Below are 25025 nucleotides of genomic sequence, written 5' to 3'. Positions count from 1 at the left end.
CATACATACATACATACATACATACTGTATATACTGTACATGCATTCATACATATGGATTCCTTTAGTCACACACATAAATACATACTAACACTTGCTGTGCATAAAGTACACCCCTGAACAAGTAAAGATGCAGCATGAACACAAATGCCACTATGTACTGTATATCTTACCTAAAACATCGAAGGGCATACACAGGTAGACAAATCATAACATTATAGCCCATGTTTGCATTCTGGGATGTTAACCGCCACAAAATGTCATGCCAGGGGTTGCATTCAGCAAATCTGATTTTGCAGAATTTATAAGCCAATCAAAAAGTACAACATTTGTTTTCAACCAATTACATTTAATGTTTTAGGCAAAATGTTTCAATGTTTAATTTAATTCATTAGCATGCTTCACATACAACACAGAATATTTGTTCCATTGCATCTAGGGCAGAGTTAGTCTGCATGTGGAGTTGACCTTGTCAACCTGCAATGCAACTCTTTATTCATTCTTAAATTATCTAGAACTGCTGCAATAACTCTGTCCTGTGCACAACCTGTAGGATGGCAAGGGCACAGTTTTTTGTTGGACAGAACCACCACCACACCCCCTCTTTGGAGAACCATTGACCATGTTTGGGTCTATAAACAACAAATTATCATTTCTACTCCAAGAGGGGGAGAATCACCACGGGTGAGAAACAACTATAGAAACAAACCAAACATATACATGGAAAAACATAAACATAGTATCAACAAAACAGAGGTCATTCATTATCCAGGAAAACTGGAACAGCGATTGGTCACCACGTGACCAATCGCTGTTCCAGTTCGCTGTTCCGTAGTTATGGCAGTAAATGAGGGAGAAAAGGAGAGGAATGCAACCAGGAGGGTGTTGGAGGTGTGGTGAAAGCGGATGCTGGTGTGTGTGTGTGTGTGTGTGTGTGTGTGTGTGTGCGTGTGCGTGCGTGCGTGCGCGCGTGTGCGATGTGTGTGCGTGTGATGCGTCCAACGCTGAGTGTACAGGACTTGTCCCAATTGGTTCTGGTGTACGAGATCGGTATATCATAGCGCCTCCAAGCAGCGTAAAAGGCCCCAAAGCCACCGCTGAGTCCCGCAGCCGTACAGACCCCCCACGGCCACAGGCCCTGAGCACCCCGCCATGCAGCCACAGAAGACCCCCCCAGCCCCTAGAGTAGCCGCAAAATCCCACGCCGGCCCAGAGGAGCATAAACCAGTCCCAGAGAGCGCAAGGAGACCCTTCATCCCTGAGGTGCACACATACAGCCCCACGTGCAGTCACAAGACGCAATGTTCCAACTTTTAAGGTGACAATCCCAGGGGCCTGGACGACAAATTTCTCCTGCCACTTATAAATACTCATAAAGGGAGTGACCCAGCCCAATAATCCAATAAACGGGTATCAGTAACAATGAGATTTATTTATACCTTAAATGGGCTTGTATTTATAGTTTTCATGGAGGTATGACATTTCTTCTGAAGTTTAATCTCAAACGTCCGTGTTCCCCACGCACACAAACACCATTTTTGTGTATCGTGAGTGTGTCGTGTTGTTTAAGTGAAAGTGGAGGACAGATCACCCATTGGTCAGTGAACCCATTCCCCCTTGCCAGAGAGGGAGAGGAAGAAATTGAAAGAGGGAGAGATGAGTAAACGCACTCTTTGCATTGAGATTATACGTGGTGACCTTTTAGTAAATGTTCAGTGCATGTGTAATCACATCCAGAGACCGTTAATCCTGCAGCCTGTCCACCCCCCACCCCATCACCATACACACACAAACACACACAAACACACACACACATACAGTATACAGTACACCATCAACTGTTAACCATCAGCACGTCTGTTGAGGAAATTGCCATCTGATCCGACACCATTTTCAATCTCTGTGCCAGAAACCGTGTGTGTGAGATGGGGGGTTAAGATGCACTGTATGTTGAACAAGATTTTAAGTGCTGCTGCCTGTTATATTGACAGATAACTCTTATCGCGGGTTTTCCCACTAAAAAAGCATTGGTTGATAATTTTTGACTCCTGTAAAGTCCTCTAATGCAGTGGTTCTCAGCATAGCCTTTGGTTGGTATCCCAGAAATTACATTTTATCAAATGTGATCTTTGGCCTAATGTGTATCACAATGAGGGTCCTTGATATGAAAAAGGGTGAGAATCACAGCTAAAACGCACACAACACAACGCTCTGCGTCCAAAAAGTAGCTATAAAACAGCTTCCTACAAAGCCGAAATGTCGAGCCATCCAAAGTTTCAAACAGTTCTTATGAAAGCTGCACATTTGGCCGAGAATAATAATAATAATACACCTACATCTCTACTAAAAGCCACAGATGTATGATTTGAGAAAGCTTTTTGGCCGTATCGCTATAACGCTCGCCTTGATGGTTAGCAACCCACTTCCTTCCTCGGAGGGGCTGATGAAAGGCCAGTTCAAGTGGCAATGCGACCACTTAAGCGTGCTGGGAGGTGGCTGTTGTACCGTGTAGGCATCTGCCGTCGTGCAGTCTTCCACTTTGACGCAGAATAAGTAATAGACGCCTGAGACTTTCTGGCATCCCCGCCGTGCCTTTCCCCAGCAGCTTGCGTGCGCTCACCCTTTGTGCACAGGCTCATTGTGTATTCCTTGCCATTGTGTCATCTGTTTTTTTGCAAACATTAGGTGGTGTGTTTTCTTTTATATCTGTTTTCCTTCTTTTTTTTTCTTTCTCTTTGTTCGTCAAAGGTGGGTAATAGAGTATCATCTGGGAGAGGTATGACATGGAAGGTGCAGCTCTCTCTCTCTCTCTCTCTCTCTTTTACCTAATCCCGTGTGTCACTCCAGCCCGAAAAAAAAACACAATCATACGTACAGACGTGCACACCGTCTTCCCAGGCTTCATCAGTAGTGACAGGTTTCCAATCATCCTCGTAGCTGGCAGTCTGCACTTATGAAAGCCCTCCCCTCCAACCAAACCCATACACCCCAAGACATCCATGAGCAGAGAGGCAGAAACAAAGGGAGAAGAAAGAAAGAGAGAAGGATGGGTTGGCGGGGGGGGGGGGGGGGAGCTATCACGGCTATTCTATTTTTAGAGCACTGTGGGTTTTTTTCAGGTTGCCACTCCCAGGAAGATCTGAGAACAGGTAGAGAGCGAGATGCCTCTAAAGACAGATGGAGAGACCACGGAGCGCCCCACCTCCCTGGAGAATCACAACCGACAAGAGAAGGACCTCGGGGACGGAGAGATAGACAGGGAGAGACGTGGGGGTGGGGGGGGGGGCGAGACAGAAAGATATGGGGAGAGAGACAGTAAGAGGAAGAGACAGGAAGACAGGGAGGGAGGGAAAGATAGGTACAGTGGGAGATGGATTTAGAGAGAGAGAGAGAAAGAGATGGAGGGAGAGGGGGGGGAGGATACAGAGAGAGACGGGAAGCGACAGCGGGAGAGTGCAAATTAAGTTCTAGAAATACTATGTCCTTTACCATTATTGGAATTTGAAAATCTGGTGTTCAGCTCGTGGCTACCCTTTATCTCTCACACACGCACACACACACACACACACACACACACACACACAGCAGTGTATTGCAGAAAGCAGACCATTGCACATTTCACATTCGTGTGGCATGACAAAATTTGAACACAGCTCATAATAACACCTCCCCCCCTCCCCATCGCTCCCTTTTGTCTATGTGCCTTCACAAATTTAAACAAATTAAGCTTAAATTGTATTTTTTTCTGGAATTGCCTTGAGAATTGTTTCAGTTTAGTAAAATGTTTGCAACTTGATTTCACCTTGTTTTGCCAAGCTCATCAGCCTATTGCCTGTAATGTAGGGCAGGATGTGTGTCTCCATGCATGTGCACGTTGCGTTTTCACCGGGATGTGTGTTGGTAATGGGGGTTTAATTAGCAGCAGGGTGAGCGCGGCAGCACTAGAGAGCAGTGTCCTCTGGGTGTTGTATTGCTGGAGGTGCTCCAGGCACCAGCCTCGGGCAACTGTCATTATCTAGGAAAGAAAAACACCACACGAGGTCCCAACTTTAAAGAGAAAATCCAAACTAAAACGAAAGTGGTTATGCAGGTACTGTTGTAAGTTTTGCCAGGGTCGTATTCCTTATACTTGGTTTGCAAAACCCTTTTCTAAAGGCGTGATTTAGTATTTTTGTTGACCAGGACTCTTAACTGTTCAACACTCAGCCACTCCATTACATTACATTTAGTCATTTAGCAGACGCTTTTATCCAAAGCGACTTACAATTATTCAAACACCGACGGACGCAGCCATCAGGAGCAATGAGGGGTTAAGTGTCTTGCTCAAGGACACTACAGCATGCTAGCAGGAGGAGCCTGGGATCGAACCAGCAACCTTTAGATCACTAGACCACCAGCTCTACCGCCTGAGCTACCGCCCCCCGATGTTAGTTTATTCCTTCTGCATTGTCTCTACTAGGGATGCACCGATTTATCGGCCGATACCAATGTGCGGCCGATAAATTGGCACATCCCTATTCGCCTTGTTGACTGCCATCCACACATCGCCAAATAAGATGATATTCACCGATGGCAGCGGCCGGGGTTTATCTGTTATGTCGCATCAATTTTGCGCTGCTAAATGTTGTGTTGGCAGGTCCGGCTCTTTCTATTGGCAACATAGGCAGCCGCCTAGGGCGCCGTCCCGAGTTGGTATTTTTGCATTAGTGATATTTAAATACTGCTGTTACAGTGGAACCAGAACACTGCACATGCTTTGCGGCGTTACGCACGTGTGCGCCGCTGTGCACGGCTGCATTTTAATGCCTTTCCTTTGTCCTCCGTGATGTGAAAACATGGTAAACAACAATTGACCATTGTTAACAATGAGGGGACGAACAGGACTGTTGAGATACTTATTGTCTGTGTGGTGAGCATGTGGGTGTAAGAGAGCGACAGAGACACAGGCTTAGTGTTACCAGAGGGCTCAGTGTTGTCACTGCTCTTGTCTGTCTTGACTTATGTTTCTTCGCTTCTGAAGATTCAAATTCTGTAAAGTGTCAGATAAAACACATACTACAAATAATTTTTGGGTTACTGTTATAAAGCTTTTAAACATTATTTAATGTCACGTCTTAATCATAAGCTGACGCAAAAAAGCATAGTATCTTAATTTCTAAAAATATAAGCTGACTAGATATGGCAACCTTATTTTCTGTTTCGGCAACCAAAAGCTGATTTCCAGCCTGGCAACCGCTTTCAAAAGTTAGTGATGTCCCTGGCTTTGTAAGTACTGAACCATTATTCTGGTTGAGCAGGTAGTTGTATAGCAGGCTAAAAAGGCTTTTCAAACTGTTGTTTTTCACAAAAATAATCTTTGTCATGTAAAAGAAGGTTATATTAAAGGTTGTCTCATACATTTGTATGAAACGCAAAGAGAGACTTTACAACAGTTCAGTTATTTTTCATGATGGAAAAATAATGGAGTTATTAACGTTAATGTTGGCTGTCACCTTAGTCACTATAAATGTTTGTATATAATATCTATGTGTTGATACTTCCTTTGCAAACACTATATAAAGTAAATGTCCAGCTGAGAAAACGACTCGCTGTTGTACCGGAGACGACACGGATGCAAAATATAGACACATGCACTGTGATGGCTGCCAGGTGGTGAAGGTCCAACGGTCAGATCTGTCGTCAGATTCAGTGTCAAGGCGGCTCAAGTCAGCGACGTGCTGAAAGGAGGCTTCAACATCAGAGTTGAACAGGTTTTCATTCCAACCGATCACTACACGTACCGATTTTGTCAATTAGATTCTATATCTCTGCGCGCTAATCCATGAAATCAGCTGTTTTAGTGACTTGTTGCAGTCAAAGCCTGTATAGTCCCTGTATTTGATTTTGATTGATTTTGGGATTTAGCTGGAATACGTACAATTTATTTTGAATCCCGCTCCCTCGCCTCATCAGCAGATGAAAGCAGCTGTCAGGTCGAGGTCACAACCGTGGGAACTTCGGTCGCAATTGTTGGACCTTCGCTCGAGGGGGAATTTCTTTTCTCTGCGGGAATCTTTAGAGCGACAGAAGGCCCCGTGTGCTTTTCTCCGAGCTGTTTGCGCCGACCCACACAAAACAAGGTCACGGTGTAGGATCTGAAGAATGCAAATGCTCCTCTGAAAGTACACGGCGTCCCCCGCTGGCCCCGGATCAGTTCACACCGGGACCTTCACCGCTGTGACTCCCCTGCCGCGTCCCTGATTACCTTCCGACCGGATAAGTAACACATGTAATAGTCAAGGTGGACTGCACCAAAGAATAACATTGGATTTCCTCCCCCTTTCTTTTCTCTCTCTCTCCCTCCCTCCCTGTCTTCCCCCCTGCTGACCACCCCCCGCCCGCCCCCGCCACTGCAGCGGTCAACAGGCTTTCCTATTGGAGAACGTACCATGCAACAACGCCACTTGCCAAAGCGTGGGCAGGATGTTCCGCATCCACTGGGACCAATCGGATCTGGGCGCCATCCCGCAGGCGGCCGTGGCCACTTTCTATGACATCTACGAGGATGTAAGTGGTTTGTTTGCCGTGTTTGGTTTGGATGGAATCAGCCTCTCGCAGCTCGCTGTTCCCGTCTTTGTTCCCGGCGTTCGGAGAATCTTCATCTCTGCCGCATTGTTCTACGTTCTATTGTTCTGCCCCTCCCTTTGCATTTACAGTAAAAAAAAATATTTTAGTGCGTGAAATGGCTGTCACCCACTCGCTGGTAGTCTTCTCTTTCTTTTTTCTTTTTTGCTATCTTTCATATCACACTGCTATATATGTTTTTCTATTCCTGTCTCTTCCTCTCTCTGTCACTCCACGGGGGGTGGGGGGGTGGGGGGGCAGCAGTGGTATCAGATCACCCTCTAGCACCAGCCTCTGATGGGTAATGGAGTATCAGAGTTACTCGAAAATGAGAAGTACACATAAAAATATGAATTTATTATAACAAAATGACAATTTCTCTTTGTTGAATGTAATTTGCCAATTTTTACCTGGTATGCAGAGATTTTTCACAAAACCTTTCCTGCAGGCCAGGTTCTTCTTCTTTCAATCCCTGCACATCAGATATCATATCGTAGAGCTCTGGGCAGCAATACTATTTACTTGACTTACATTCTGTACAAATTTGTGCAAATTACTTTGAATACATATGGACTCAGAAAGCATTAAATTAGACTTTCTGATCGCTGCAGACAGCCGATGCACAGTCTGTTCGACTTTGACTGCCAAATTTAGTTATTGTACAAAGGCATCTGCTAAATTATGCAATGTAATGTTAATACACAATGTCCAATTAGGCGTGTCCTTATTCTCTATTTGGAGAAAAATGGAGGGTGAGGCAAAAAGTGAACGCGGGCAGCAGGTGACCTTTAGAGCAGGAGCGAGAGCGTTTCCTTCTGAAGGCGGTGCACACCCTCCTGGCTGGGGACGGCTCTTCACCTCTGCTTATGTCAGGCTGCATTTCTCTCGCTCTTTCACCCCTCACTCCTTCTCTCTCGCTCTCTCTCTCTCTCCATCCCCCTCTCTGCCCCGAGTGTCTCTTTCTGTTTCGGTCATTACTTTTTCCTCTTTCTCTCACTCTATCTCTCTCTCGCTGTCTCTCTGTTTTGATCTATCTGCCTTCCTCTCTCTCTCTCTCTCGCTCTCTCGTCCTTCCCCAATTTATGCAGCCAGGGACTTAAGGTGGGCCAGACCTTCACTCCAGGCCATGATCAGGGAAGGATGCAAACCTGAGTGCACTATAGGGATGCTAATTTTGAATTATTTCTTTTTTGACCGATAGCCGACTCTGGTTTACCGATCATTAACCGTTATCTGACAATATTAAAATATAAGGGCACTAGTCAGCACTGTCCCCACTTTTTGTTGGGCTTCGCAAATTATAATTATAACTAAGGTGAATCATTAATATATTTTTATATGCGAACACAGCCCTCCGTGCGCCCCGCTTCAATATCATTCAATTGGACAGCTGGAGAGCCATTGGAGCCGTTCCTCCAAATGAAACAACTGAAGACAGGGTGTTTTGATTGTTCTGAGTTGTTTTATTTGGAGGAATGTGGACGGTTCTTCCGTGCGTCCCTGCAGCCCCCCTCCCCCGTCGTCAAGTATTGCATTAAACAGCTAAATCTGATTAGACTGACAAAATTCCGAGCCAGGTACAGCCCTAGAAACAATGAATAATAATCGGACACACACAAAATAAACCCCCCTCATTTAATGGACTGTTCCTCCCAGTGACGAGCAGAACAAAAAGTTTTGTTTTTCCAGATGCCCTTGAGCATAGGATGGGAGAGAGTCAATGATGAGAACAGTGATTATTGTGTAGATATTTCATATCACTCCTGTAGCTTTCACCCGCAAAAAAATGAAATGCAAAAAAATATGCATACACATTTTATTTTATTTGCGGTGATGACGGTAATGGTTCGACCGCGCGGCGACGTCACGTGACCGCGGTGTTGCGGTAATCATCACAGCCCTTTTTACATGTGTCGCCTCCATGAGTTTTATTTAAGGAATAGATTGTTTATCCTGCATTTTACCTTTTTTTTTTTTTTTTAGATCATATTTTTTTAACTGTTTTACTGATAGTATTAATCAGTCAAAATTCTTATTGCTGGTTAACAGTTAAATAGTTCATTTTTAGTATCCCCAGCGCACAACACAATATTCTGGCCTCTTATGACCCACCCCCATGCTGTGTGTGTGTCTGTGTGTCTGTGTGTCTGTGTGTCTGTGTGTCTGTGTGTGTGTGTGTGAGTGTGTGTGTGTGTCGCTGAGTAGGAAGGCGGTAATTTGCAATTTGCATTAATTTTCTTTCACATTTTGGCGTGTGTGTGTATGTGTTTTCTTTTGTAAGGTGAGCCTCAGCGTGGGTATGAACGCTTTCCACCAGCTGACAACATGGAGCCGTTAAAGACAGCTCTGTTACCACACAAGCACTTCCACACGTCCACGAGATATACACGAACTGTGTGTGTGTGTGTGTGTGTGTGTGTGTGTGTGTGTGTGTGTGTGTGTGTGTGTGTGTGTGTGTGTGTGTGTGTGATAGTCTATCTGGTGCCTTCAGGGCACATGCTTTGTCAATATTCTTCGTTTTTTATTTTCTTTGCCACGGACACACGCACGCGCTGCCACCCCCAGACGCACTATAGTGGTTACATAATCAATGCGTTTTGTTTTTTCACTGTTATTTTTTGCTGCGAATGTGGCCTGCCTCCTAATTTCTAATTTCGAACACTCTCTCTCTCTCTCTCTCTTTCTCTCTCTCTCTCTCTCTCTCTCTCACTCTCACTCTCTCTCTCTCTCTCTCTCTCTCTCTCTCTCTCTCTCACTCTCTTGTCATGAAGAAATGTAGATAGGCAAGTGAGGGAGATTTAGAGAAAATCAGTGGGAGAGGGAGGGAGTGAGAGAGAGAGAGGGAGAGATAATGAGGGGAAGAGAATGTGACAGAACAATATAGATGCAGTACGATAATGTTGGATCAGTCCTCTATTCTATTAGAGGCATGAAATGTACATCAGAAGTCTCTCTCTCTCTCTTTATCTGTCTTCCTCTCTCATTCACACAGACACACAGCATGCACACGCACACACTGCGGCGTGGCGGTTCCTTATCTGTGCGACTGTCTCATTTGCAGGGCATATTAGACATGCTGGTTCTGAGCCAGGCGGAGGGAAAAAGCAACTTGATCATCCACGCTTTGAAGAACAACTTTGAAGCAGATGCCTACTTTGTTAAAGTGATCGGTAAGTGACTGATTTCCCCAAAATGGCTGCGTTCACCCCCACCCACCCACGCATAGACACACACAGACACGCGCACACATTTTTTTCCCCATGTGCCAAAACGCTTCCATTTAGTCACCATGGGGGTGGGGGGGTGCAGCATCATGGGGAGAGGATGCAGCTTCTTCCCTTTATTTGCGGTTTATATTCTGCTACTCCCTTTGAAACCCCTTCTATCTCTCTCAGGCTGGTCATTAAAAAGTTGCAGAAAACTGTTGAATAAACTTGGCAAAAATTGAAGGTCGTAGCTCGCGCTCACTGGCTCCAGACCCCTGCAACCCTGACCAGGGACCAACCCCAAAAAAATGGATGGATAAAATAAGTTCTTCAACGGAATTACTTTTACTGGCATACCTGGCCTACTATTATTAGTCTCAGTTGGAACGTCCAAAACCGTAATATGCAGTATATGAGAAGTACCAAGATGTCATATTACGTCCAGTGAAAAATTGTCGTATGCAAATACCGCACACTACGATGGCAAGTGTATCCCACAGTGCATTGTGAGGGCGAGACGCCGTTGAAAGCTCCTGTGCAGTGTTGTCATCAACCCCCAACGCGCTGAAAGGAACTAGGTTGTCCGTAGTATATGACGGTGTAGTGTATCCTGAAAGAAGTCGCTCTTTTTACCCACGTGATAAAGTACGCGGGACTACGGCGCTATCATTTCGTAGTCAACTACCGCCTAGAGATTTACGGATGTCATTTGGTTTTATCTGGTAAATACTCATCCCCCGAATGCTGTGTAGTCCTAAGTGCTGCCGCAGGAGTCCTTCCCACTTATTGTAATGCCTTCTCCACAAAGCTGTAATTCAGCCCCAGAGCTTTTCCATAAAGAACCTGCACGCTTATCAGAGTGCTACGCCACATTCTCCACCTTCCAATTCATCAGCGTTTCATAAACAATTTAAATAAAATGGACAAATGGACGTGGGTGACTCGTGTTTTAAGTCCTCAAGTGGTAAATTGTGATATTGTAAGAAGATTACCCCCATTACATTCACAGATGTGAATAGGTTGAGTAATGTATTTTAATTGCACTCAGTTACAGTAATGGGCTTCGCAATGAAAGGACAACCGAAAAAACTGCATTGTAGCGTGAATTAAAATGAAAAACAAGGAGATAATGACTCCTTCCGAAAAACAAGCTTTTTTCCCAAAATAGCTCATTGCTAAATAAGAACGAGTTTGGATGACTTTTCAGTGCTCTTCTTTGAAGAAATTAGGGTTCTCAAAGGTATTTACTGATGTTTTGAGCACGTTAGCACGAATGCAGCCGCCCTGGCTTTGGTTTTTAGATTTACTGTGCGTTAGTGACGCAGGCAAACTGAAGGAACACCAAACAGCATCTGACAAACAACCGGGGATATTTTTCAATTTCAGTTCCAGATCCTTGAAAACGGTGCCTGTGCTCTGCTCCGTATCTCTGTACGCTGTTTTCATCAGTGCTGTTTTATTTTAAGTAAATAAAAAACAAAACGAAATGCAGTCCTGCCGATGTCAAGCTGCGGGTTGCAGCATTAGCATCTAGTGCCATTTGAGAGAAAAAAAACAACTAATAATATAGTTCTGAGCTTAAAGCTGTCAAGCGGCTCTGCTCATTAGCTGGAGAGGAAAACAAACATGGCGGCTCTGCGTGCGTGGAAAGGCTGGAGCTGTAAATGCTCTTCTGCCGACAACATGAACAACAAGCAACGAGAAACACAGACATGACATCAACATCTCCTTGGACTCTGACACTCTCATTAGGAAGCGCGTTCTCAAACGGCTGGATGCCGTCCTGCCCTGGAACGGCAAGCCAGAACCACGACAAGCATTCATCCAACCGTCTTTATTTCAAAATGAACCCAAGAAAAACACCAACTCTGGACTTAATGTACTTGCGTTTCTTTCCTACATATTATTATTTATCTTTTTTATATATATAAAGGTACAAATGAAGGTCACACCCAATTTGGTGTTTAACAAAAAATAACAAAAACAGAGCAGCCCTCAGACTTTGTTTTTGTCCCAAAATGGGTCGCAGGGGCGGAGAAGCGGGTTCGTACTCGTTAGTAGCTTTGTGTTGTCGCAGTACAGTAATGAAAGAAAGTGGATACCTCAATCATTTAAAATGGGTCAGGATCCTGCGCAGGATGATTTATCCTCTGGTAGGACTGAGGTACAACAGCAGTACAACCTGCTCAAAGGTGCACCTCTGGCAACAACATCTGGAAAGTGGCAACCTTGACATGTTCTCGCTCACCCAGAAATGGCAAGATGCCAAGGCTGCTGCATTGTGTGAGACAATAGGAAATCACCTGAAAACTCTTGAGGAGAAGTTGTTGTTTTATTTCCCCTCAGCCTCCACTGAGGGGAAATAACAGACCGGACACAGGGAGCTCAGCAGCAGTTTTTGGAAAGGACATGACTTGACCAAGGATTAAAGCTAAACTTTGCTGATCTACCTTTGGACAGTTTTTGGTTGACTGCTGTCAAGGACTTCCCCACGCTGGCAAACAGAGCTATTTCAACATTGCTCCCATTTTCCACAACATATCTATGTGAGCTGAGCTTTTCAAGCATGACTGCCATAAAAAAAATAAAAAAAAAACAGAGAGGGACTGAGAGCTGTTAAGGCAGAGCTCCGTGTGTGCCTTTCTCCAATTCCTGCCAGGATATCAGCTCTGTGTACGTCCAAACAGGCCCAGGTTTCACACTGAATGAGTATAAATACATTTAAAAACTAAACTGTGGTGACATGTATTGTATTAGGCTGCAATGTGTCATTTTTTGGATTGTGGTGTGCTGTGATTTTATATCAATGAACACAGTTAGCAAAGATGTTATATTATTTGCTTAATTCATGAGAGAGAGCTTCCCAAATTGCTTTGGGGTGTGTGTGTGTGTGTGTGTGTGTGTGTGTGTGTGTGTGTGTGTGTGTGTGTGTGTGTGTGTGTGTGTGTGTGTGTGTGTGTGTCTGTGTCTGTGTCTGTGTCTGTGTGTGTGTGTTAGTGTGTGTGTGTGTGTCATAAGTCTTCCTGTGGTGTAACACTTGTTAGGTTTGCGTCTTCCCTCAACACTTGCGTCCCACGTCTGGTCATCCGACGCTGCAAATCAGGGATACAGGAACGACACAGGAATGCGCCACCGTCCCCATTCCCGCCGTTTCCTCCTCCTGTCAGGACTAACCATGTGCATTCCTTATCCCTTTGACTTCACTTATTGCACTTTTCTGGTTGTGAATATTTCATGCTTCTTCGGTTGTGCATTTTCCTCATGTAACTGCTGACTAGTCAGCCAAATAATATTAAAGCCCAGTCAACAATTTAAAGCTCCATTTTCTAGTGTTGTCGACTCATTTTCCATAAACCAATGGGCACCTGCCACACAGTCCTATAGTCTGTCTTTTCAGTAGTGCTGTGGTGCAACAACGGCTACGATCTTGGGGCCCTCAGGGGCCATTCAAGGGCTTCCGGAGAGTCCCCAGCAATGGGAATAGTAGTTTAGCTTCACCATTATTGCAGTTGAATGGCATAAAAGACACCATCAGAGAATGTACAACAGTACAATAAGGATTATTTTGTTCAAAGTTGTACTGTTATCTTCCTCACTATAGCATAGAAAGGCATGGAAGTTAGGACTAAATCATATCTAACAATAACAACCTTCTCAGATCAGGGTCCCGGAGATTTGAAATTGAGGGTCCTTAATGTGGAAAAAGGTGCAATGGAATTCACAGCGGATATTGCCTTATACGGCTGACATGGAGTTTAGACGGAGACTATGTGATGTGAAGATGGAGAGAGAGGGGCTTGAGACGTGCCTCCCCCGGCACACTGATCCAATCCCTCATCGCGGGGAAAGGAAGAATGCCTTTTCCGCAGAATGATTTTCCCGCAGCCTCCTCCCAAGCATTATTGAACACCTCCAGCTGAGGAATTGACTTCATGCCCGGTCTGTGGACGTTTTTTGGGGAGTGTGTAGAAGTGTAGGCGCACGCACAAGCCTCGACTGCATGTGGTGTTTGTTAGAAGGTCCCACGTTGCAGGCGCTGGTGCGTGGGCGCGTGTGTGCGTGTGGATCGATTTCCGTCAGAGTTTCCTGAAGACGACTGCTGGAAAGCCTGACCCCCTGCCCCCCTGCCCCCCGCTGCTCACACCATTCACACCGCGCTGACCTGCGCCCGCAGTAGTCTGACGCCACTAACCCCCTCATACAATACTTCACTGAGCACTTCCCATCCGTGCCACCCTTCTTGCTGTTGCTATGGGAGCATTTATTATTTAGGATTAAGCAGGAGGCTTGTGAATACTTCCTGCAGTGGAGGACTTGGCAGCCGGTGTTCTATAGCATGGAAGCCTCTTTTACACCAAATGGTAAAAGCAAATTAGCTCTGTGCTTGATTCTGTACATCACGGCCACACACATGGCTGGGTAGGTGTTGCTCCATATTTAACCCAAGATACATGAAACAGTTCAGGGCTAAGCTGTGCTTTGTTTTTTGTTTCCTTCAGAAATTCTAGTGACGTGCCAAAGAGCTGGAAAGGGTTTTGATTGCTTTAGGGTTGAGGTGGACTTCATTCTAGGATGTACAATGACCCCGAGGTACGAGGTGCAATGTGTTGACTGAAAACAGAATTGATCCTTAGATATCTGCTTCAGACTTCTGGTAGCATGTCGGGTACCTGGGTATAAAAAGGCAGTGCAGTAGTGTATACAGTATACCATGAACTGGGGTTAGAGGTGTCGTGTACTGTATGGCAGATATCTTCTGAGCTCCGTAGAAATTGTGAAGGCAGAAGTTGTATAGTATGTAGGCGAGCTACTCTCTCAATGTAAAGATTTCTTGTTAACCCCAGAAAGGTCAAGAATATACACCGCTGGGATTTATGAAGGGGGAAAAAAAACCCTCATTCAAGAAAAAAAAATGAAAGTTTTGACTATTTTATTCCACACTAAATGCCAATGGGAGAGCCAAGTGTGGGATCCACAGTGGTACATTCACACGAAATATTTTTCTCCCAACCGGCCACTTTTCAAACATTTTGCCGCCGCTCTTGGAAAAGCTCTGCCTCTGGGTATTTCATTTTCAGCTTCCAAAAGCTAAAAATTATTCAACTTCAGAAAAGCTCCTAATATGATGTCCGTCCGTCCAATCACAACAAATAATGGGCTCTCAATTTACCGCAACAACAAAGTTGTTTCCCACTTCCTGGGAAAATAAGAGTTTCCCCCCTCCAATATGTCATTGTAAACATAACTATATAATTTTATATGATCACAGCTCTGCGCTCCAATCACTTCCTTTCCAATGGTGCCGACCGTGCCCACGGATCGCCAGCAATGGTTCGCCCGCGATCGGTTCGCCAAGACAGTGTGTTATTTATTTAACGTATGTAATGAAACAAGCACCGTGCGTGACGGGGACACCTCTTCACTTCTCAAACCAAAGTTGTGTGTGTGTGTGTGTGTGTGTGTGTGTGTGTGTGTGTGTGTGTGTGTGTGTGTGTGTGTGTGTGTGTGTGTGTGTGTGTGTGTGTGTGTGTGTGTGAAAGCACGCCTCTCTGTTGCAATTTTACATCAATTGAAACACTGGATACAGGATATAAGCTTATAAGCTCTTTATATGTGAATCATGAGCTGAACTCAATTGTATTGATTCTACACACCACTGCCTTGTTTACATGTGAGAAATACATACAATTATTTTCAAATCCCTCCCGATTAGGTTTTCCAACTTTGGCAAAGGTTATTTTCATGCTGACCTCATCAAGCCATGACGTCGACAATAAGAATGCTTAAACATCACAGTGTACGGTAGATGCGTTGTTTCTCATAACATGTTGCTTTCTGGCATAGGAGACAGGATTCCCCTGCGATGGTGTGATATTCAAGTGACCCGTGAATGACAAGTTAGAGGCAACGCTAATTGGGAAGAGCTAATGAGAAGTCTGAGTGACTTCCACTGTTCACATGGAGAACAGTAAGTGCTGGATAACAGACTATTTGCGTCAGAGCGGGATGTGCAAGCTTGCCTGTTTGATGTTATTTTTACACTCTGGTAACTCCTCTACTTAAAGGATATTTTTCAAATTAAAGCTTGTTGAGAGCTTGTTGTTCAAGCTTAATCTCTCTGAGTCAACACAAGCAATTGGCATCAGAATATTTTGAATTGATCCACTATTGAGAAAATAGCATAAGCCAAGCTGCACCACGTAGTACAACGGGGCCACTCACGGTTTACGTCGTTGTCCTCTCCTCAAATAGATGGCGCCCCTTGTCATCATGAAAGGGTCCGTCATGTTTCACTTTTTGAGGTATATATTTTTTTTATTTTGGCACATGAACCTTTGAGTGTTGCTGTTTACCAATGGTGCATTCTGATTGGAAATGTTTCAGAAGGTCAGCAGCAACTGGGTGCAAAGTTAAAACTATTAAAATAACTTTTTGGTGGCTCCACGCAGCCTATGTTTTCATCTGGGAATCATAACAAGATATTGTTAGCGTTGCTGCAGTGTTGGGCATACATACTCTATCCTTGGCAAAGGAATGCTTTGATGCAGGCGCAACCAATTTGACACTGATCATGTGCAGTCTGATTGTGTTGCACAGATTGTATTTGTCCCCAGTTGACGGATGCTTTTTGCCACAAGGTGAAACATCTGGATTTTGCGTTTTTGCATTGGCCTGAGCTGCAGCTAGAGATAGTTTTGCTTGACAGTTCCAGTATGTGTGAAGTTGCCCAATGCACAGAAGAAGCTCTTCAGTTAAACATGATTACGATGTCTCTCACAGCATCCTGCATCGCCTCGACCCCGTCGCCGCTCCAATTGGACCTGACTCAACTCACCTCACAGTCAATTTGCAAAGACGACACACCGGGCCACACGTGTGCCAGGAAGTGGTTTACCGAAATTAAAACGGAGTTGAGCTGGGTTTAATGGTCCCACTCGCAGCTAGTCTGCAAATGTTTAGCCTCGCCAAATTGTGGTGTATTTCCATGTGAGCAGCAACCGTTACACAGGCTGCGTTTGTAATTCAAGACCTTTTAGATGTTTGACTCTGTCTGAGTTTGATGAAGAGCCAGGGTCAGCACATAACTTCAAACAATTCAGCTGATTAACAGCTTGATATTCAATGTTGAGCTTCAACATCTCTCTCTTTCACAATAGTGCTTGGTCTTGGCACTCATCAAATACACACAAAACACACGTCCAAAAGCACCCACACTAAGTGTGTTTACATGAACACTAATACTCTGATTACTGGCAATATGAAGGTGATGGCAATCATTTGAGTGAAGTGTTTACATGTACAGCATTGGTGTGATTACAAAAGGAGCGTTGTCTTGAGTCAAGGGGCTTAACTCTCCGAGCTCTAATGGACATTTTGTATTTGCAGAACACAACTGCGCTCTGACTCGTTTTGTTGGAAATCTGCAGATGCCGATGCATGCTCGTTTTGACGGAGGTGTGGAGTTCCGGGACTTTGGGCAATTTTATGGATAGCCACTTTTAGGAAACACATACGCCATCTCCTCCTGCAAACGACTCACTTCAAACAGGGCTGCGTTTGTATTGTCTAACAATTGATATTCTGGCAGCACAGAATCGCATTAAAAAATAAAAATAAAAAAAAAAGATTTCATACAGCTCTGAGCCTTGCACTGTTTTCGACTCACCCCTTCAAAGGTCACCAGAGCGTAAGCTACTTTGATATTGGTCGAAGCCACAATTTCACGTGTGTAAGTTGGCCAAGGTTGAACCCTACGGATGGAATTTGTGATGACTTTGCTTATTGAGTAATTGCATTGACCACATTGAAATTAATTGAACTCTGAGCAAAACGTCACTGTCAGTCGCAACGATGACAGGAGTCACACCATTTACAGCACTTATATCGTCAGAGTATCGCCTTAAACCGACTGTGTTCACATTACTTATGTGCATGTGGACGTGCTCACTGTTTCCCTTAACCAGCTGTCTGGCTTTTGTCCTGTGATACCGTCTGCCCAATGTCCTTGTGAAAGCCACTTCCACGCATTTGCATTCATTTGACCGTCCTGGACCCAGGACAGCGCAAGTGGATGTGAATTCCTAAATTGTGTAGCCTCTCCTCTTTAAACTGTCAGCAGCGCGGGGACAGAGCGGGCAGATGGGTGGATGATTGTTGCTAAGGAGGAGGGAGGTGGGTGAAGATTTAAGCTCCAAAATTTGAAAGAAAAAGATACAATTATGTGTGTGAGTGTGTGTGTGTGTGTGTGTGTGTGTGTGTGTGTGTGTGTGCATGTGTGACTGAGAGGCTGAACCGCAAGAGTTTCCTACTCACTTATTACTATGCAGATTATCTGCATTCAGAAACATCTGGGAGCTTTGTTTACACACACACACACACACACACACTCACCCTCGCCTCTCCCCTGCTAGTTTCCAGTCTCTCTTGTCTGTTCCCCTCCGTACACCTTGTCTCTCCTTTCTACCTGCCTGTTCCCTGTGCCCCCTCTTCTCTTCTCTTTTCTCTCCTCTCCTCCTCTCTCTCTCTCTCCCGCTGCTCTTGCGTTCCCTCCACCTCCCCAGTGAGCTGGCGGCGGAGGAGGAAGAGGAGGATCTTACAGAATCGTGCGCTTTCTGCATCTTGTCTGCAGCGCCACAGTCGCTAAGAGAGGTGAAGGTGGGCGCTCCCTCATGCATACCAAGCAGCATCGTGCCTCGGCCGCTGTGGCCAAACGAAGTCAAGGCCTGACACTTCAGCCCCGGTCACGCCACCTGCAAATACGCCCGCCGATTATGTGTTTAATTTGTTGAAATTTGGCCCCCAGTGAGGCAAACAACCCCAGTGAGAATGGGTAACGTCCCTCTAATCGATTCTGGCTAATTACTGAGGTGGCCATATTGCACTGAGAATTTCACTCTGTAAGACAAATGGCGGACATTGCTGCCTGCTGCTGAGAGGCTGTGAGAGTTTCTGATGATCTCTGCGGGATTGCAGCCCCACAAAGCCAGTGGGCCAGAACCTTTGTCTTCCATACGCTCACAGACCAAAAGCTGTAGAAGCCGGCTGAGATTGCCTCACTGTGCTATCGCGGCAGCGATTCTCTCAATTCCGGATCAATTTAAATGATTCTGATGCTGATCACTTGGATTGAAAGGAATGATTGGAAAATAAGGCTTACAGTAGGTTAAGGTGAGGCGGGTGGGATTATTGAAAGAAAAGCTCCAGTATTGTTTTACCTAAGCCTTATTTTTCAATCATTACTTTCAACCCCGAGTGATCAGCATCAGAATAATCAAAATTGATCCAGAATTGAGAGAATCGCTGCCGCAGAGCTGCAATATGTAGTACAATGAGGCAATCTCAGCCACGTTCTCTGCCGAGCACGGTCTGAAGCTATTCTCTCAATAGTGGACCATTTTAGAAAATTGTAATGCCAATGCAGGTTGACTCCCAATGATCAAAAAATATGGTTTACATTTAAAAAATACTGGAGATTTCCTTCATGGAACATCAGAAGGAAATAGCTTACATTCAACAAGCTCCTTTATCTTTGCGTTGATCAGGTTAAACAGTGCACAGCGTATAATACATGTATGTTTCTGTCATGCAAAAATGATGCAACAATATGAAATGCCATTCAAGATGGAAACATTTTTTAAATAATATCTTCAAGCTATTTGTTTTTCTTTTTCATGTTACGCAACACAATTATGATGGAAGCTTCAGATGTAACTTCATTGGCTAAATTTATTTATGAAGTGAATTTATTTTTATTTCTGTAAAATATGACTTACTCAACACTCAAACACATGGGAAGGGAAGTGGTTTCAGACCGCGTTTGTGACGTCGGTCTTTGCGTCCTAAGGAGTAACTCCTCGTTGCTCGGCTGGAAGTTGAGTTGTGGATGTGGCATCCCCGTGTTGAGGATTAGGAAGCAGGTAGAGCAGCTGGTCGTCTCAGCAGCTGCTACGGCTACTCACGTCCAGCGCTTTGATGAATCTCATGGTTGCACTGTCAACGTCTTTAGGTCTTTTCCTCTGTCTGTCTGTCTGTGTGTGTGTGTGTGTGTGTGTGTGTGTGTGTGTGTGTGTGTGTGTGTGTGTGTGTGTGTGTGTGTGTGTGTGTGTGTGTGTGTGTGTGTGTGTGTGTGTGTGTGCGCGCTTGTGTGTCGGCAAGGCGGCCCTTTGGTCAGCACAACTCAGACAGACGAAAATGGGAAGCGATGAGCTCTTCTGAACCAACGACGCTCTGCCGTCACAATTCCATGTTGTAACACGTGTACACGCTTGTGTACACACAAGTGCATGTGTGTCTACTCAGCTGTTGTTGACAAGCAGTGGTAGCCACTAGCATTTACAAGTCATGTCATCCTGCTCAATGGTTGTTGGTGTGTGTGTGTGTGTGTGTGTGTGTGTGTGTGTGTGTGTGTGTGTGTGTGTGTGTGTGTGTGTGTGTGTGTGTGTGTGTGTGTGTGTGTGTGTGTGTCTGTGTGTGTGTGTGTGTGTGTGTGTGTGTGTGTGTAATGTCAGCTGACCTGACAGCTCGCCAGTGTGCAGTGGCATGCACATGGTTACCATGGTTGCATGCTTTTCTTTTCTTTTTTTTTTTTTTTTTTAGAAACACAATGGCAACTAATGGTGAAAATCAACCAGGCGTATACAGGAAGGCAAACAGGCAAACGACTTCCTGTTTTTTTCAGGACAGGGTAAAAAATTATTATTATTATTATCTCAAATAAACTACGGTCTCTAGTTTGGGTTTTTTTGGTTTGTTTTGTTTCTTGTCTATTTTAAGTGTAGGGGCTGAGTCGTATGCATACTACACAGCAGGTGAGTCACAGTAAAGGATTCATTCCATCCAGGTCAGTACAAATCAAACAGAAGCATTAGAGTAGGTTTCTTTTTTGGGAGGGAAGGGAAGCACAATATCACAATACTGTAATTTATCTTCTTTCAGTGAGTTTGGATCTTCTGATAATTATTTAAATTGGCCTTTTAGCTCATATGTTGTGATTTTTTCATCACAAGATATATTATGCTTACACGATATGACCAAGGGATCAGATATGACTTGAAATCGTTTTTTTTATTACCATGAGTTTTATTTAAAAATGTCTTATAGTTCAGATTTATATACATGAAAGCCCAGCCCAGAAGTAAAAAATAAATAAATAAATAAAAAGAGCTGAATTCAGTGATACTGAAATTTAAACATCAGTGGACGAAGTAACAGAACACTAAAGCATGTTGGAGAGATGCAACGTAAAAACAAAAAGCGTATGATGACCTTTAAAAAAAAACAGCAGGACATAACAGGTGAACCAAGAAAAGGTGGCTCATAATAGAAAATATATTTCGGAGCAGATGGAGGGCAGACATGACACTGATATGCGGGTAATTACAGTCACCATTGTCAGAGGAAGTCATCTTCACCACAACCTTCTCTTCATATCCGCCCATGCTAATCTGCACCTGCTACTTAGTGGGAGCAGTGTGGACACATTTCCATTCTAAACTGACCCTTGAAAATCATGTGGACATAGTAAATCCAGTGGAATACGCAGTCTAGCACACACATTGTATCTCCTCAAGGTATTTGTACGATGCTCCCACAAAAGCATGTGCATGAAGGAAAAAAGCGAAACAAGTAAACCGCACTTCCTGGCCGGTGCACCTCTCTGATAAATAACATGCACGTATCTGGGTGCACAACGTGTCTGAAACGAAGCACACAAGGCTCAGTAAATATGGCCCTCAGGCTGTAAGCAGACTTTTTGGTGGACACTATGTGTCTTGACTACACAACTATCTTCATAATAAATGTATTCATATCATCCAGCCCAAAGGTTTCTTTCTTATTGGCAGCAATGTGAAACTGGCTATATCTAAATGTTTGGAATAATACCCGTTGGTATAATTTCCTAAAAAACATCTTGCAACCAGCTGTTGTTCAGAAGGAGATTATAAATGCTTGCGCCGCTGGAGTGTCCAGGTAGCTCCTTGTGCCAAGGGCTAATGGAGCTGGAAATGTTGCCACATTTCCAAACCTGCCCCTCGTGCCTTTAATCATCAGCACTCGAATGGACACACACGTAAACACACATACACACACACACACATACACACACACACAATTCACCATCGTTGTGAAAATGATGGCCTGGGAGCGGAAGGAAAGAAAAACCTCCACACTCCTCCAAATGAGGCCAGTTGGAATGGGTCCTGTTGGGATTAGAAGGGCTTTGGGTTTGGGTTGATGCTGCAGAAAAGCTGCTCCCTCTGACCTCTCGCTTCTCACACACCTTCTTACTGCTCTCTAGGCACCTAACACCTCTGACACTCTCTCTCTCTCTCTCTCTCTCTCTCTCTCTCTCTCTCTCTCTCTCTCTCTCTCTCTCTCTCTCTCTCTCACACACACACACAGACTTTAGATATAATTGCGTTCCTCCGTTCTCATTAAAACTCTTCACTGTAACCCCTCCCTAGATGTCTGGAACGAGGGATGCCCCCGTATCCGGTGCGATATCGTAATGATTGTAATGTAAAATCCTCTGATGCCTAAATCCAATAACGGTATAACGTGATGTAGTTGTATCGAGTTCCTGCTCGAAACGAGGGGAAACAACACACACAAAAGGATCCGTCAGAACCGGGAGAGTTGCTTTCGACTGGAGCTCGGGGACAGTTTGATATTCAATTTTTGTAACTCGAAAAAAAAAAAAAAAAAGCGGTGAATGAATAAATGAAAACAAATGAGCGTCCTCAGTTCTCACTATAATTTCTACTGAAAATGTCTTATCATGATCGATCATCCATCATCACCCAGACTGATACATCAGCAAGTGCCGTTCGAAGCAGAGTGCTGTTGTGCATCCAAACGTGTGTCGAACATCATTCATTTTAACAAGGATCAGAGGCAACATTTCCCATCGTGATGTTAAGACCACAAAGGCTTCAGGGAGACGCTGTCCCAGCAAGGACCTCCGCTCCGGTCGGGGCGCCGATCGCTGCTGAGTGAACCGCGCCCGCTGGAACCAAACCCAGACGCTTCCTTTTTGTGACGATGAACTGGAAAGTCGTACTTTCCTTCAACGCCAGCGCGTCCTTCGAGCGCTTAGTAGTGACAGCACCCGCTGTTTGGTTGGTTATTTTTTCCCAGCCTTCTCCTCCCTTTGTGGCTCTCTCTCTCTCTCTCTCTCTCTCGCGCTCTCTCCCTTTGTCTCTCTCTTTCGCTGTCTCCCTCTCCCTCTCCCTCCCTCTCTCTCTTGTTGGAGACATGGATTACTCGCTGACACTCTTTCAGGCATGTGCCCAGAATAAACATTTGAAGAGCACACAAATTCATGTGTACACTCACGTCATTACACACCCCTCGCTGACTAGCTCCTGGTCACAGCGGACACACACACACACACACACACACACACACACACACACACACACACACACTTCCACACTTCCAATACACTGACCAGTTCATCCTCCGCTTCAGGGGGTTAGTCCTGCGAGCAAGCTGCCATCAGTCTTAATATTACACAGGAAAATAGGCTCGCTCGGTCTCATTGAGGCTGCACAGTATGAGTGTGTGTAGTGTGTGTGTGTGTGTGTGTGTCTGTGTGTTTACGTGCAGTGTTAGTGTGTGTGTGAGAGAGGGGGAGAGAGAGAGATAGAGAGAGAGAGAGCAGCAGTATATGTGAGCAATTCTCTGGATCTTGTTTCGGCCGTCGAGGAGCTGTCGCCTGTGTCATCCAGAGATAGAAGTCAGGAGAACAAAGTGGCCTTCCAGGAAAATGCTGGATTTGGACTTTACATGTGTTATTTTGTTGGCCTTTTCTGGAGGTTTTCTCTCAGCCCTTGAGCTTTTTTTGACATCCAGGGCTCACACTCTACACACATGCCAAGACAAGCATACAATACGCGCAGACATATGAAGTCCCACATAGAGGCGAGAACCTGCACGCACGCAGTCAGACTCCTCATCCTCTTCCCGGAGTGGTTTGCCCGTTGAGCCGTGAAGGACGTACAAGTTGGTTCAGTCCTTGCCGCTTCCCTCTCTCTTCCGCACCAGCGACTATGTGTCACAGAATCCGTAATGTGGCGCGGGGGCGCCCGTTTCCATTCACTGATGTCATTTAGTCATTACTCCACTGACACATCGGCGCACACATGCATTCGTTTACATTTTACCTTCGGATGGCGAAGGTATTCATTTTTACTGCTGTAGGTTATACTGTTGGCCGGACGCAAACCTGGAGAGACACCAGGATCACATTGGTCGACGCTATTGCTGACGCTGTGGATTTTGAACAACCAAATAAAATTGAAAATTAGGGTTTGTGGTTTTCTAATTATGAATATTGTTGTGGTTGTAATGATACACCAGTACCTCCAGCAGTTGCCTTAAAGTGCAACAAAGTGAAATCCTCTCTTGGTCTCAATACTACACACAGATTGTTTTACGATCATGTGTTTGTTCAGCTACTTTTATGTGTTAAACACTTCACCTCTGATTTTGGTCTGTGATGGAGGCTTTTGACACTTCCACGGCACACCACAACCCTCTGTGTAGAACAGGACAATGCAAAATACACAACAATGGCACAAAAAAAGATGAACCAAGAACAAACACAAGCTGAGCTGTGAAAAAAAAATAAAATGAAAGGAAGCTAACGACGGGGTGACAGGGTATCCTTCAAGTTTGGAGCTAAATACTGCTAACTTAACTGTTAACTACTAAGTTAACTTTGTGACGGAACCCAGACAAGGCAGAGTCAGGCAGCAAGTACTCTGGACACAGGTAGGCACAGATGAGCTTTACCTCTAAATTGGGATCCACAAAGCAGGCAGGCGAACCGGGGACATTTTAGAGCTCTTATCAGTCTGTTCCTAAATAGGCAGCCGAACCAGGAGCACATGAACCTATCAGAAGTCAACAGACAGGATCACATCAGGAAGGCTGGAATCACAGTACCTCGGAGCAGACCGTCATGCAGGTGAACCTGTGCATTTCTCCAGAAGGACAAATGTGCATGTTTATATCGGACACTAAACACACAGGTAACACCTGCTTCTCAAATCAGAAACACCTAGATAATACTGTATAGTAGAGGGGCCGCTTCAGATTTTTTATTTATTTTTTTCGAAGATGATCAAGATTGTCATGGTTGTCCAGTGCACAGAGGTGCGTTGAAATGTGTAAACCCAGTTATTGACGTCAGGGAGTACAGTCATTGTTTTAG

At 44.8% G+C, this 25025-nt stretch overlaps 1 protein-coding gene across 1 annotated transcript in view; it reads left to right on the top strand.

The window, feature by feature from the left end:
* The window catches only part of itfg1 (integrin alpha FG-GAP repeat containing 1), a 148936-nt gene that overhangs the window by 85759 nt on the left and 38152 nt on the right, over positions 1-25025 (top strand). The window contains exons 11-12 of the mRNA XM_079997728.1: positions 6395-6545; positions 9664-9772. Coding sequence (XP_079853854.1) covers positions 6395-6545; positions 9664-9772 — 260 coding nt within the window. The remainder of the gene's footprint in view (positions 1-6394; positions 6546-9663; positions 9773-25025) is intronic.

This window comes from Zeus faber (genome assembly GCF_960531495.2).
Source record: "Zeus faber genome assembly, chromosome: 3".
Taxonomy (NCBI): Eukaryota; Metazoa; Chordata; class Actinopteri; order Zeiformes; family Zeidae; genus Zeus; species Zeus faber.
The sequence above is the reverse complement of the archived record's forward strand: the minus strand, read 5'-3'. Positions and strand labels throughout refer to the sequence as shown.